The sequence below is a fragment of the Xyrauchen texanus genome, chromosome 21 (assembly GCF_025860055.1).
Source record: "Xyrauchen texanus isolate HMW12.3.18 chromosome 21, RBS_HiC_50CHRs, whole genome shotgun sequence".
Taxonomy (NCBI): domain Eukaryota; kingdom Metazoa; phylum Chordata; class Actinopteri; order Cypriniformes; family Catostomidae; genus Xyrauchen; species Xyrauchen texanus.
Window position 1 is genome coordinate 24,568,947 of NC_068296.1, and position 16,479 is coordinate 24,585,425.

Below are 16,479 nucleotides of genomic sequence, written 5' to 3' on the forward strand. Positions count from 1 at the left end.
TTGTTTATGCCTTGTGGCTATACTTTTGAAACGGTGAGTATTTTAATGTTTATGGATTGGCCCCCATTCACTTCCATTATAAGTGCCTGACTGTAACTTAAATTCTTTTTTTTTCTTTTTTTTTTTTTTTAAGAAAATGAGGGACAATTCCTTTAAGAAATTAAATAGGGGCAATCTTGATTTTGTGTTGACTTTAAATCAAAATAATGTTGCAAATTGTTGATCAATATAAAACGTTCTAAAAGGACACAGCACTTGAAGGTGCTTTGTTGATTCTTTAACAACCTGCTAGTTGCCACAATTACAGAACCAATTTTCATAACTGAAGATAATCCGATTTAAAGCACTGGTTCCCAAATCAATGCAAGCGTTTTTGCGGTAGTAATGTGTTTTCATAGGTCACAGTGTCATGACTTTTCACAAATGAAATTTATTGACCTGAGTGGAACATAAACAACTGATACAACAACAAAATCAATAACACCACCTTGACATGGCACCATACGATTATCACTAAATACAAATCACTACATAATAGGTCTTTTTCTTTCACTTCTCTGAATACACAGAAAATGGCAGTATAAAGTTACATTCAGCCAAACACCATTATTCACGTATTTTGTCATAGACACATAAATGGCCATTGCATCTTGATTGATAAGTCGTCATATATAAACCAATAAATAAACACATTTACAGAATAAAACATGCATTTTGCCCATTTAATTGGTCAAGGGGGGTTTGTAAACAGTTAGCAGGTTTTGGCAACATGCAGTGTGAACTTCAGGCCTCAAGCTTTTATTCTGGCATTGTGTTGCTAGGCGACAGGTTCCTCTGTTTGAAATAATGTGTGACCTGTTGCGGCAGCTCTGCCAGTACGGATTTGGCTAAAGTTTCCTTCGGAGCCTGGAACAACAACAAACACACACACAATGACGTCATTGAATATGCATATTCGAGTACACACTGGCAGAAGGCACTTCTTAATCCATTTCCATTTAATGAAATGAAGAAATGGCAGACACATTTGGTTGTGTGGTGCTGAATGTTGGCACAGTGTACCTCCATATTCTCTCTAAGCTAAATTAATTTTAATTTCCTCTGAATGGAACCCAGTTGAGCGAGTGCTGCCCGCTCCCTCATGCTGTTGAGGAAATCACATGGCCCACAAACCGCCCACTCCCACTCCTACTGAAGATTCTATTTACATACGTGCTCCAAGAACAACAAGAAACTATCTTGAGGTCTGGGGCAACAGAAATATTGATTATAAGACTAAGCTCGAGCCTTAGGGTCAGATTATCTCCATAATGTTGAGTTTAATTCTGTGCAGAAAATACTTTTTGACCTGGCTCTGAAATCATCATGTGCAACTGTATTTTAAAAGCATTACATCATGTACACTATGACTACACCCTTACATAACTGAACCAATACAGGGGCAATAAGGGAGAGAATTTGGGAAGCACTCACATTGCGAAAGTCCCTGAATGGAACAAACTGCACAATGTCTCGCACTGCCTCCTCTCCCGTGTAGGATCGCAGTACACTACTGTCTCCGTCCAGAAACTCCATGGCAGTAAAGTCGGCATTGCCCACCCCAATGATGATAATTGACATGGGCAGCTTGGCAGCTTGAACTATAGCGTGACGTGTCTCGTCCATGTCACTGATCACACCATCAGTAATTACCAGTAGTGTGAAGTATTGCTGCAGAGAGAGAGAGACAATGCAGAGAGATTACAAGAAGAATCCGTGTAAGGTCAAGAGGTCACGTGCATCACAATGTTATTTTGTGCACTTCCTTAAAACCTCTTATTAAATCATAAACTTCTAAATTAGAGGCTCAGCTGCTATAAATGCAACCTGATTGTTTTTACATTTTCTGAAGAATATGTGAATGGTGTACACCCATGCCAGAATGATAGGGATTTGTGGGTTGTTGCCTGGACATAGCCATGCTGTTGCTAAAATTTCTGGATTGGTTTTAAATGCAATGCAGTTGTTAGGGTTGTTGCTACGATGTTCTGAGTGGTTGCTAGGTGGTTTCTTACTGGCCCAAGTCAAAAGCCCTGACCCCCAAGTCTTGATGATATTTTGGTCCCTTGATTTGTCACAGGTCCCTTCTTCAGTTTAAGTCTATGGGTTTTTTCCTGTTTTATCATTTAATATAGTTGTTACAATTTTAAGTTCAATCGCTTTGAAAAGTAATAGCATCAAGCAACAAGATTTTAGGTTTTGAAAATCACCTTATCTTAAGTTTAAGCAATAATAATAGTGATGCTTGCCTTAGCAAGCACCATTAATATAGTTAATCAAGCTCAATTCTGACGGTTTACTTGAAATACATAGGCAGAGCGAAGGGAAAAGCATGGTGATGTACTGAAATTCCTGTTAAAACATCCATACCACCCTGCCCCCTCATCACACAGGGAGAAAGACGGAGAGCTTGAGTAAATGTGTGGAGGGGATTTTCGCTGTCACTTTTCCCTCCTCCTGCTCTACGTGGCAGCTCATCTCTGACAGCAATACTTAGCATGTTGCTGTGCCTCACTTTCAAGCTATAATTTAGCTTTTGCTTCATTGAAACGAAGTAATACTTTAATACTTCATCCTGGAGTCCAGCCCTGCTGCACACATGGAAAGATGAGACCCGGTTGCATTTTATTAGAATTTTCCTAAAACGATCTGCCAAAGTACAAAAAATACAAACAAATGGGCTTACGAGAGCATTAGGGACTGGCCTGATAGCTCCTTGTCCTAAAACGGCCTTAATTTTAAGCTGGTGATGTGACCTAAATAGGCATGCAGCCTGAGAAATTGTCCTCTGTGAAATTTTCTGTGGTGTGAGATGAGAATGAAAGTGAATGTTTACCAAGATACACACTCTTTTGGACAACTAAGACTCAAGTGCCTCCAAACTGTGTTGCATAATGAACCGCCACAATAAACAGTTCCCTTACGAATCAGTACACTTGATATTGCATCACTAAGCTGACACTATGGGGAGTGTCCTTCAGTACAACCAAGTTTTCTACAATAATGGCAATTCTAAAATTAGGTATGGTGTTTAAGCCCTGCCCTTTTTTAGGCACGAAGCTGTCTGGTATAAAAGTGGCAGCGCAAACACCATTCCTCCAAATTTTCTTCCTTCAAGACAGCGATTCATCTATCATCTAGAAGCCTTCCACTACATCGCTGTCGACATACACAAGTCAGCGGGCGGTATCTTCACGGCAAATGAACACTTTCTGCTCCCCTGTTCCGGGTAACATTTACTCTGCCTCTCCGCTTGAAGTTTCACTGGTAAATGGGCTGCTTCAGCAGTAGTTCAGCTATTGTAATATTGTGTATACAGTATTTACTGTATATATATATATATATATATATATATATATATATATATATAGTATATATCCAACAGTTAGTTCCGGTCCTCGAATCTGATTGGACTAGAGACGTTCCATGAGCACTGATGGTCTAACACCATCAGCACTCAGACACTTCACTGTGTGTGTATCACTCCGCTTGTGTTCATGCTGTTCCAAACTAAGGTGTAGGCGTAGTGCATATGTGTTAAGATCTATGGTTTGTCTTTTTTTTTTTACATGTATTTTTTTTACATTACATATGTTAGCCAGCAGCTGGTGGCAAAAGAAATATGAGCCAGTTAGGTGACATATAGTGAATCTACATCAGCCAGTGTTTAAATACAACAGCTCTTTGTGATTGCTAGTATTACTACTACATTACTAAAGCTAGGAAATAGTTTTAAATGGCTTTAAATGAACAACTTCAGCATTAGAGACACAACAGACTGGTTAATTACACAAAGGGTGCTGTTTAAAATGGCAGAGGACATTGCGGTTTCTATAGTGATCGACTCTTTCGCACCGGCTACCGTGAAATAGGGAGAAATACCCCCGCTTTTTTCCACTGAGAAAACTGATCTTCAGAAAGCTGACAGCATCTCTGCTTGGGAGTGTCAACAGGTGATTGTACACACTCCATCTCTCTCTCTCTCTCTGTCTCTCTCTTATCCAATAACTTCAACAGCACAAGCAGTGATACTATTTCTTAAGTGGCATTTTTTAATTACTAACAGAGACTTGGTTGCATCATTTGTTTTGAACCAGCAATGGCAGATTTTGATCCGTCGCGTAAGAAAGTAGTTCCATAAACAATGTGTTTATGGAACTACTTGAAACAATGTGTTTTTTATGACTGTACTCAGTTTTTCCAAACTTTGAACTGTTGTATATAAGCAATATCACACTCGCAATCGTGCTATATGGTCCTAAATCAGCACTGCTGTGATTACCTGCGGCCGAATCACAGCAGTGCTGATGTAGGGCCATATCGCACTCTTGCTCATGTGATATTGCTTAAATATATATATATATATATATATATATATATATATATATATATATATATATATATATATATATATATATATATATATATATGTAATGGTGATATATTTTCACCAAGGGACTTTTATTTTGGTGCGTGGCGCTGTCAATGGTGTGTGCGAAAGAGAAGAGGAAGAAGACAGTTGCACCTTTGGCTTTGAAGAAGACAGACGCGCTGTGCTCGTGAAGAGAGTAACGCTGTAATAGCTGTGCGAGAGATCGACATTTTCTCAGCTGAAGATGTAAAGGACGATGGAGGCACACAGTCAGTTTAAGTTACGTGAGTTAAGTGTACTTTGACGTGAACGTGTGAAGCTGAAGACGTAGTTAAAGCGGAAATTCAGTTGAATCAACTGGCTGGTGTTTTTATGGACATTTTCAATCTGTCCCTCTCCCTGTCTGTAGTCCCCACATGCTTCAAAACATCAACCATTGTGCCTGTACCGAAGCAAGCCACAATCACTTGCTTAAATGACTGGCGTCCTGTTGCTCTGACCCCCATCATCAGCAAATGCTTCGAGAGGTTAATCAGAGATCACATCTGCTCTGTTCTGCCCCCCTCTTTGGAACCATTGCAGTTTGCCTACCGCAACAACCGCTCCACTGATGATGCCATTGCATCTACACTACACACTGCTCTCTCCCATCTGGAAAAAAGGAACACATATGTGAGAATGCTGTTTGTAGACTACAGCTCAGCATTCAACACCATAGTGCCCTCCAAGCTTGATATGAAACTCCGGGCTCTGGGCTTAAACAGCTCACTGTGCAGCTGGATCCTGGATTTCCTGTCAGGCAGACGTCAGGTGGTTAGAATGGGCAGCAACATCTCCTCATCACTGACCCTCAACACTGGAGCCCCGCAGGGCTGTGTTCTCAGCCCACTTCTGTATTCCCTATACACACATGACTGTGTGGCAACACATAGCTCCAATACCATCATTAAGTTTGCTGACGATACGACGGTGGTAGGTCTGATCACTGACAATGATGAAAGAGCCTACAGAGAGGAGGTGCACACTCTGACACGCTGGTGTCAGGAGCACAACCTCTCCCTCAACGTCAGTAAAACCAAGGAGCTTGTAGTGGACTTCAGGAAGAAAGACGGAGAACACCGCCCCATCACCATCAATGGAGCACCGGTGGAGAGAGTCAGCAGTTTCAAGTTCCTCGGTGTCCACATCACTGAAGAACTCACATGGTCCGTCCACACTGAAGCCGTTGTGAAGAAGGCTCACCAGCGCCTCTTCTTCCTGAGATGGCTGAGGAAGTTTGGAATGAACCTGCCCTCATTCTGAGGGACCATTCAGCCTCCCGCACCCTCACATCAGCCTCTTCTGTGACTTCCGAGGGATCCCACGAGGAGACATGGCGGGGCTGCGAGGTTGAGCAGGATGAATTTGAGGTGGATCTTGTGCCAGCACACGCCCCGTGAGCCCCTCAATCTCTGTATGTACATGTAGAGCTTCAGCCCTCTGCAGGAGCGCACAACCTTGTCACGTTCAGCAGTTCTGATGTTGGGGATGATGTTATGTCTCTTGCTGCATCTGGCGAATGGTCAATGAATGATGTTGCCTCTCCTTCCCCCAGTGAGGGCGAGGAGCGTGCATGCGCCACTGATAAAGAGATGCTTCATGTCCTTTCAAGAGCAGTCGAAGAGTTCGGTCTCAAGTGGTGTCCTCCAGAGGAACCTTAAAAATCTCACCTTGATGAATTGATCTTTCAGTTCGGACGCCGTCAAGCAACCCTGTTACGCAGATCTGCCCCATTCTTTCCGGAAGTTCATAATGAACTGACAAAATTCTGCTCGCTCGCACAGCGTTTCCACTCTTCTCACTAAAGTGGACCACAGAGAAGGCATAGGCTATGCACAACTACCCCCTGTGGAAGAGGGTGCCCTGTTCATCCTTCCAAGCTGTGTCAACTGATGTCCGCACTGACTAGGAAAGCATACTCAGCAGCGGGGCAAGCAGGTTCAGCACTCCACACGATGGCGGTGCTCCATGTTTTCCAAGCTAAGCTCCTCAAGCAAATGGACGAGCAAGGCTATAATCCAGAGATGTTCAAAGAGGTCCGCACTGCTACGAACTTAGCACTGCGAGCCATGAAAGTCACTGCACAGGCCATTAGCAGGTCAATGAGAAATCTGGTTATTTTGGATCATCACATCTGGCTGACTCTCACAGAAATGCGTGATGCAGAATACGCCACTCTATTTGATGCTCTGTCACCAGCTAGCCTTTTCGGGGGCTCTGTGGATAGATTTGCTGAGCACTACGTCACAACTCAGTAACAATCACAGGCTATAAGACATTTTATGCCAAAACGGAGCAGTACTTCATCACAACCGGCTCACTCCCGCTCTGTCTCGAGCCAGCGCCCAAAAGAAGGCAGCCACCTTAGCGCAAGCCCCATGTAGAGTGGAAAAAAACCCCAGCGCTGCTCCTGACACACAATGCCATTCCCCTCTTCCCCATTGCCATTTGTCAGTAAAGGAATATTGTTGTTCAAAATGTTGTTCAATATGTTGATTGTGTCTCACATTCAATCACATGCAATAAAGATTGCAAAAAAGAGTACAGTGCTAGATGAACATACACAAGACGCTCACACTTTTTCTATAAAGAGCTTTCCACTTCAAAGCCCACACATTATGCACAACCACTTCCCAATGGTGAGCGGCGCATTATATCGTACAATGAAAAAAACAAATTGTCCTCTGTCCTGTTACGTGGACACATGACTTACGGGCTTTTTCGACTGGGTGCTAAAAACGATCAAGCATGGTTATATGATCTAATTTGCATATCAGCCACCCCGTTTCATCAGTGTTAGACTTCCACGGTGCGTCCGAAGACGCAGTCTTCGCAGTCTTAGTCTCCTCAGACTGACTTCCACTGCCCCAGACTGTGACACACACAGCGGGATTTACAAACGTTATTTCCTTGTTCTGGAGAAGGATGGCGGGCTTTGGCCCATTCTTGTTCATGATGCTCATTCAAAATGTTAAGTCAGAAACAGATCTTATCACACATCCATCCTCAGAATTGGTTTGTATAAATAGATCTGAAGGACGTGTAATAATGTATAAAAAATTTTTTTTTGCTTTGCCATATGGAAAATCTGGTCTAATGTCAACTGGGCAAAAAGCACACTTTCCCCTGCCAGTAAATCTCCTTTTTAGAAGTTTGTCTCGAATCCTGCTGGGTTTTATGGCATCATACAATTAGGTCTGTTGCACATAAGACCTCTCCAGTACTGACACAAGTGAAGTTCCGCATTCCGCATCCAACACAAGTTGGTGCAAGGTGTGTGATGGACGTCCGACTTTCCAAACCTGGACAGGTGCGAAACGGGCATGGCATGTCACACAACTGCCTAGAGCTACTGGCTGTCTTTCTCGCTTTGAGAGCTTTTCATTCCAACATCGTGAATCACCACATTCTGATTTGTTCAGAAAACGTATAGAAGTCCCCAGTATGAGTTTCCCCTGGTGCGCCTCCTTCATTCTATCATGAGCAAAGTCCGAGTGGACATGAAAATAGTCCTGTTAATTGTGGTGAAATAGCCCAATCAGTGCTGGTTTCTGGAGATGATAGAAATACTGGATAGGCTGCCATGGGAAATACTGCTGAAGAGAGACCTTCTCTTTCAAACAGAAGACATGATTTGGCATCCCCAACCAGAAATATGAAGCCTACACATATGGCCTTTGAACGGAGCACAGCGGACAAGCCAGAACTGGCTCAGTTGTTTATGAACACCATTTTACAGGCTAGAGCACCATCCACAAGACACCCTTACATACTGAAATGGAAAGTGTTCACAAATTGGTGCTTTTCACACAGCAAAGACACAGTGAACTGCCCCATACCTGAAATGTGTACATTTCTTTAAGAGTGATTGGATGCAGTGCTCAATCTATTAATGCTCAAAGTTTATGTGGTGACTATATCTGCGTATCACGCACCTGAAGCCGGCACCTCTATAGGCAAACATGATGTAATCATAATTCCTTAAGGGGGCAGTGGCTAAATCCCCCTGCTTGGCTACAGTCTTGACTTGGGACCTAACTTTGGTCCTAAAAGTGCTCATGGTCCCCCTGAGTCCTCTTAAGGCCATTTTACTGCTGGCTTTGACCTCACTAAAACAGTGATTTGTAAGCACTGTCAGTTGACAATATTGATGTCTGGAGTTTGGTCCAGGACTTTCAAAAACCACTGTCAAATCCAGAAAAGGCTATGTGCCTAGGGGTTCTAACCACACCCTTCAGAGTGCAGGTGGTTCACCTTCAAGCCTTTTCCCCTCCATTTAATTCAGATGAGGAACAGTCCTTGCATTTTTTATGCCCTTTGTGAGCGCTACACACATATGTTGAGTGCACCTGCCAATTCAGTCTGTCTGACCAGCTCTTTGTGTGCTATGGAGGATGCACAAACAGAATGTCTGTCTCCAAGCAAAGAATTTCTCACTGGATCATTAATGCAATCGCTCTGGCTTACGAGTCGCTGGGTGCGAATTGCCCAATTGGTGTTAAAGTACACTCAGTTAGAGGTGTGGCCTCTTCATGGGCATGGACGAATGGTTTGACCTTACAAGACATATGTTTTGCAGCAGTCTTTGCAAAACACATTTGCAAGGATTTGCAACCTAGACATAACGTCTCTTTCATAGCAAGTCATCTCTGTCTAGAGCGCTTGCTATTTCATTGGCAAAAACATAAACTTATGCCCCTCTTTTCCTCGGTTCCCTGAGACGAGGGGAACGATACATTGCGTAAGCTGGCCACACTACAGACTCAGAGTTCTTTGAGGTGCGAACGACGCACTCTTGTCCCTCAGTCAGAAAATTTGGAGGAATGGTGTTTTTGCGCCCGCTTTAATACAAGACAACAATTTAATACAAGGCAACAATTTAAATTGGTGTTATTGTAGAAAGGTTTCAACTAGGTCGTATAGAAGGACAATCCCCATAGCGTCAGCTTAGTGATGGAATGTCTTGTTCCCCCACGTCTCAGGGAACCGAGGTTACATACGTAACGAGATGTTTTCCCTTGCTCTCTCTAAAGAACACATTTTATTGCTTATGCAGTTTTAAGTCTAACTAACTAACTTTTACTCTAATGCAAGACTCACCATTACTAATGCTCATCCTTAAGGTTTAGGGATTTGAACAAAGAAGGGATGTCAAAAGTACTAGTACTTCGGTACCAAGTCTGAAATCTGACTCCTCGCCAGATTCTTACTTGCCGCTACCTTATTGGTCCCTATTCCTAAATGTTATAATAAAGGGTGAATATGTATAAAGTGACAAAGGACATTTAAGCTTGATCCACATTGTATCCACATGTAAACTCAGCAAAAAAAGAAGCGTCTTCTCACTTTCAACTGCTTTTATTTTCAGCAAACTTAACATGTGTAAATATTTGTATGAAACTAAAAAGATTCAACAACTAAGACATATCTGAACAAGTTTCACAGACATGTGATTAACAGAAATGGAATAATCCCTGAACATATGGGGGTCAAATTCAAAAGTAACAGTCAGTATCTGTTGTGGCCACCAGCTGCATTAAGTACTGCAGTGCATCTCCACATGGACTGCACCAGATTTGCCAGTTCTTGCTGTGGGATGTTACCCCACTCTTCCACCAAGGCACTTGCAATTTCCCAGACATTTCTGCTCAATGGGGGGGCTCTTCACTGGCCATGGCAGAACACTAACATTCCTGTCTTGCAGGAATTCATGCACAGAATGAACAGTATGGCTGGTGGCACTCTCATGCTGGAGGGTCATGTCAGGATGAGCCAGCAGGAAGGGTACCACATGAGGGAGGATGATGTCTTACCTGTAAATGCACAGCACTGAGTTTGCCTGCAATGACAGCAATTTCAGTCCGATGATGCTGTGACACATGAATGATACTTCAAACCGTACGGCTTGTTGAGAGAGGTATGCATTTACTTTTCAAATTGATCAGACTTGCGTTTTTGCCTGCCAAGTAGCTAGCCAGAACACCCAGGCAACCAAATAGCAATGCCATTCTTCAGACAATGTAAAAAAAAATTATGTTAGAAGCCACTGAACATTATTAGGAAGATGGCAACATAAGAAGAGGACACTCATGTGGAACTGAATCAGAAAAAATGCCAATTATATAATTAAATACCAATGCCATGCCCATTTTTGGGTGAACTATCCCTTTAACTTTTAGAATGACATATTTGGACAGGCTTAAACATATAATCTGCAAGCTGGACTCATTGTGGTACCAGTATTGGCAATTTTCCACTGCACGTTAAGGTTTGACTCGCCTCAACTCTACTCGCTTTACTTTTCTGAGCTTGCATTTCCACTGCAGTTTAGTGCTTCTTCAGCGTGGGTGGGATTATAGGCTGATGGGCATAGTTGCACTGCACCTACTGCTGTGACATCATCTTTAACACGACAAAAACTGACCAAAACAATAACACAACCGCTAGCTGTTAGCTACTAGCTCATTGTGCTGCATAGTGCAGTTGTTGCATGGTGATTTTACACAAGTGTAATAGTTCATTTGACCTGGTTGTTTTAGAAGCAAGCTTCCAGTAGCTGGTCAACTAAATAAAGTGAAGCTTTCAAGCAGAGTATAGAGTTAATGTAACAAAACATACCATACTTCATCGTGGCTGAGTCCAGGGCACTCTCCCTCCCATTGCTCTCCGGTTTCCATTTGGTTGAACCACTCCACTTTTCCTTGATGGTTCTGTAGTCACTTTTAAGTTTGTTTTTTTTTACTTTTCCCTACACTGTTGGTAGGTCCGGTGGTAGCCGTGTGCGGCCAGCAGCTGAGACACTTCCTGAGAGACTTTTTCGTTTCGGTTATCGCTAATGAGTGGACTGTCTGCACCTCGTTTATTGACCACGGCGTGGTTTTGCGCATAGCCATTTCTTTTTTCACAATTCGAAAGTCGTGTGAACAAATGATACTGCTATCGCTGTTACTAACTTTAAAACTAGCGGGTTGATGTCGCGTGTCGGAAATCCAGTGAGACAATTTGTCCTGCCCAATCAGTGATCTGCAGGATTTTGACGTCACATTTAGTATCAGCTCGGCTCGCTTGGAACCTCGACCAAGGTGTTACTAAAAAAAGTAGCAGGTGCCAGTTACTATCCACAGTGGAAAACCCCAAAAAAGCAGAGTCGAGTTGAGTCGAGTTGTACCGTGCAGTGTAAAAGCCCCATAAGACAGCAAACTCACCTTTCCTGCTAGGATAGAGAAGTCTTGGCTTTTAATGTGCTAACATACAGGCTCATTAGCATCTCATTACTCAGAGCAGAGACACATAACCAAAATATTTACAGACATGCAGAATTGATTGATTACCTCGTCAAGTGTCATCTTCACAGCTCAAAGTTTACACGTCCATAATGGAGCTTTCACAAGTTTTCCATCTGAAAACCTTTACTTGGGAGTTTCCAATCCCTCTGCTAACTTTAAATGATGTGTATAAATGTGTATAAAGCATTTCCACTGACCTATTGGCCATTCAGTTGTAGTGGAAATAATGACAATGGCTTGAAACACTTGAGTTCACAGATCACTGCTAATAAACCTATCTGCATTAACACAGCCACAAGAAGACAACACTACTTCTCTCCTACTGCATTAAGGCTCTATTCTTCTCTCTCTCTCTCTCTATCTCACTACCCATTTTTATCTTTTGGAGGTGACAGGGTGCAATTAGGGAGAAAAAGAGCTCTAGGCTCTCCTGAAGGAGGTTAAATAATAACTATTTAGTTTTCCTACTAGACAGAATGTGTTGGTCATGAAGTGAGTTTAGCATGGCTCATGAAAGGCTTGTGTCTACAGTATGCTTACTGTTCTGATGTGACATGATGTTTTAAGCAAGCACGAGAAGAGATTGTGCTTTATAATTGACAAATGTCATTGACTGGTTTAGTTTAAACATTTATGTTAACATTTTTAAACATGTTCAGATAATATTTTACTACAAAATCAAAAGAAAATATAATAAACTATATTTTATATTTTATTCTCTTTATACCTGTAGAGAAGGAAGCCTATTTAAAGAACCATTAATACTTTTAGCATTATGACATTATTGTCATGACAATTAAACACATCATTACCTCCATAATGCATTCATAGTTGTTGTTTTTATTATTATTATTACTGTAATTAATTATTATTCTCAATTATTATTCTCACTGTAATAATAAATAATAATCCTATGCAGATTTGAATAAAATATCTGTAGAAGTTTTAACTTTTTAATATTTAAATTAAATAAATATTATCTTGTAAATTTTTTTCACATTACACTAATGATAATTTGAAGGGGGTTAATTGTCATGAATAAAATGTCACAGTGCACAAATATCTTAATGGTAAACATAAATTATTATATGTTCACAACAGTATATAATGTCATGTAAAAAGGCATAATTTGATATTTTTGAAATTTGTACAGTAAACAACAGTGATCTGATCACATACTCTCCAGCCCCAGTTGCTCTCCAAGATCACAACTCTGTGTGTGTCTGTATCAATAATAATAACTAATAATAATAATCTTGCTATTTAACAGCATGGTGTCTGCACTGGCATTCTGTATGGCCTCGCTTAACACACAGATTTTTGTGACAACACAAAGTGTCCCTCCATTCTCCTTCTCAGAAGCTGGCCTTGCTGTTGGCCTGTACATATAACAGACCTGAGGCCTCATTACTCATTAAAACCCATGAACAACTAGGGAAAAAGCGAGAACATTTGTTCACTGATTCAGCCTCTATAAATAGCTATAATTGAAAAGGGATTTTAATGGCTGTTTTCCACTGGGCTGATAATAAGAGCTGGAGAAATTGTGAGTGCTGTGCTGGCTGTTCAAATCCCCTCAGAAGACTTTGAACTAACAACAAGAATCAAATTTTGTGAGTGTCTTATGGAACAATTAGGGTCAGTCTTGGTGTCTATTAGACAGTGAACACAACCACACAGGAACACCCACCCAAAACAAACATCTCTGTATAAATCCAGCAAAACAGGATGACTGGCTCATCCTCGTGTTGTTCCAAACCTATTTGATTTTCTTTCTTTCAGGAGATATTTATCATAATGTCCTGGCTGCAGGGACGGATTACCGATCGGGCCAATGGGGCCTGGGCTTTAAGGTTGTGCAATCCTGTTTGCCGATCCCCCCGCTCAAAAACCTGTCAACAATTAAAACGAAATTGTTCTTTATAATGGCAATAATTTATATAAATAAATCCTTTAGTCCTAGGCTTGCCAAGGACATGTGAGTCTTGAAATTATGTTGACCACTGGTTGGTAACAATGACAATCTATAAATTAGTTACTACCGTGGTCTATTTGGCCAGAATATCCTGCAGTTATAAAAACTTTTAATAAAAGTTTGACTTTATCAAACTACCAATCATTGTGTCTAATGTTAACAAACATTGCATAACTTTTGTAATTTCATTTATTTCAAAACATCAATGTTTCCAATAAGTCAAAACAACAGCATAAGATATGGAATTTACTGTTCCTGCTCAGATGACATGTTTTTAGATATAATTATTTATTTGTCCATTCGCTCTGATAAGATGTCCTGTATCCAGTGTACACCAGTGCCTCGAACCACATTCATCCATGCAGACGAGAACAGCTGAAGCACGAATGTTCTTCCGCAAAACACATGCAGTTTTATTTTTTAACCGCTAGAGGGACAAACGTTACATAGTGAACATTAGTCTTTAACTAATGTTATTTATTCAATAATATTTTTTTCCAGTAAAAATATCAAAACATCCTTAAAACCAGATAAATGTACTCAAAAAGCGAAGTTGAATAAGATTTTAAGACTTATTAAGAAAATATATCTTGAATTACGTTTGTTTTTCTTACCCCACTGGCAAAGTTGTTTTCTGGTTTTAAGCATACATCTAACCACATTAGTGATCACATCCACATCAACATGCCATTTGCAAATGTTATTCAACATACAAAGTCTTGTTATTTTCTCAAGAAATGTATGTTTGCTTCTCAAGTGAATTGATCTTGTTTCAAGGGTGTTTCAATATTTTTACAGTAAAACAAAATACTGATTAAGAATTGTATTTTTTTTATATATTATTATTATTATTTTAAGTTTTCACAGTTTTACACTTGACGTTCGACGGAGAACACAGATGAGTATTGTTCCTCTCTCAGCAGTGGAAGGAGAATGTTATGGAGGGATTTGCATAAAGTGGGTGTGGATCAATTGTGGATTTTACTCAATCTTATAGATCTAGAGAGTGCATATGCAGCTGAGTTGAGGAAAGTAATGGGCTGCAATAAGATGAAGAATAAGAATAAGACTAATGAGACTTTTATAAGGAGACTTGCTGTTCAAAACTGGACTGACATTGGGACTTGAGAACACAGCCTCTCTGTTCATATAATGAGTCGCCACTAATTTTTAAATAGAAACAGGAGGTATTTCAGACATGCAAAACCCAAGAGACTTTCCTTTATGTTTACAGCATTAAGCAGACACTCTAATCAAGGTTGACTTTCAAACAGTCCTTTGGCTTCACATGTGAGACTGCCTGGCTAACATGCGATTCAGGGGGTTTCCAGCTAACTTGATCAATTAATCTTATCAGGTGTGCGTTTATGGTAATTTTAGAATGGCTTCTAAAGCTGCTCATCCAATTAGAATTTAAATTCAGAACTATCAGTTGTATAAGTTGTATTTTGGGTGCTGGTCCCCAGAATGGGATGCTGATTTGCTGGTGTTCTTTCATCATGAAGCTGCATCAGATAGGGTATGCTGATAGACCAGTTTCACCAGGTGTGTTTTGCTGGACAACATCAAGGTTAAACTGGTCCACCAGCATCAAATCAGCATTAACTTGCATAAACCAGCTGTGGCGTGGGGGCGTGGTTGTGTGTTGGTATGCGGGAGAGAGAGAGACCGGTAAGGCTTGTCACCTGGTTTATAATTAACTCTAACACCTGTGTCTTGTTATAGTGATGCGGAGGGAGACATAAAAGGAACGCCAAGTGTCCAGAGAGAGAGTGAGAGAGAAACCTAGAGGCGGACATTGCCAACGTCCAAGCCACACCAGCCTAGGCAAGCAAGAGAAGATTAAGCTGGTCATTTTAGCAGGGGTGTGCCATATGAAGATGTTTATTGTTTGAATTGTGATGGGCAGGATTGTATGAATATGCTTTTCCTGATCTTTTGTTCGAAACTCTGTTTTGGGTTGCACTTACTGCGGCAGTGTTCTGCTGGAGGGCTTGAGTGGCAAAACGGGCCACGTGGTTGATGATGGGGGCAAAGTTGGTGGGTCCGTAGAAGCGGATATGAGGCAGGCAGTTGGAGTAAGCCTGAACGATCCCCTCCACACCTGCACACACAAAACACCATCACAGCTGTTTAAAATACACATCAGCTTGTACAGTGGATGCCACAGACATTGTCACAGAGTGATGAATTGCTTATGTTTTGCATTAGGGGCCATTCAGAACGAACAATTTATTGTGCTAATATATATATATATATATATATATATATATATATATATATATATATATATATATATATATATATATATATAACATTAGTGCAATAAATGAAACAGAAAACAGTTGCCGCAAGGTGCAATTTTAAATTGGAAGTTCTTGATAACTTGATACAGCATCTAAAAAATGTGTCTCTGAAAAAACTGTGAAATGCAGCTCAACAGGCAAAGACATCCTTCTAGCACATGTTTACATAGAAAAACTATTAAAAACAGCACAGAGGGGTACAAAAATGCCTTTGGTGTGAACAGCCCTTTACACATTTTTAAGTTGCTTTGGATAAAAGCATGTGGTAAATGAATACATGTAAAATGTATATGAACCTCACCTGAACAAAATGGGTTGGTGGGATTAAAGTTTATTGCAAATTCATGGGAAACCTGCAATATAAGTGGAAAACGATAAATATAAGAAGGATAATAATGAGGAAATCACATCAGTAGTTTTTTCAGTTCACATCAAACAGAAAAAGACTGACAAATATTTCCT

General features: G+C 40.8%; 1 protein-coding gene across 1 annotated transcript in view; it reads right to left on the reverse strand.

Annotated features, from left to right (window-relative positions):
• Positions 1-419: 419 nt before the first annotated feature.
• LOC127661400 (copine-2-like) overlaps positions 420-16,479 on the reverse strand; it is a 39,640-nt gene continuing 23,580 nt past the window's right edge. Inside the window, exons 13-16 of the mRNA XM_052152069.1 lie at positions 16,319-16,370; positions 15,682-15,815; positions 1,474-1,710; positions 420-906 (exon numbers count right to left, since the gene is read on the reverse strand). Of these exons, the coding sequence (XP_052008029.1) occupies positions 799-906; positions 1,474-1,710; positions 15,682-15,815; positions 16,319-16,370 (531 nt within the window). The 3' untranslated portion in view covers positions 420-798. The remainder of the gene's footprint in view (positions 907-1,473; positions 1,711-15,681; positions 15,816-16,318; positions 16,371-16,479) is intronic.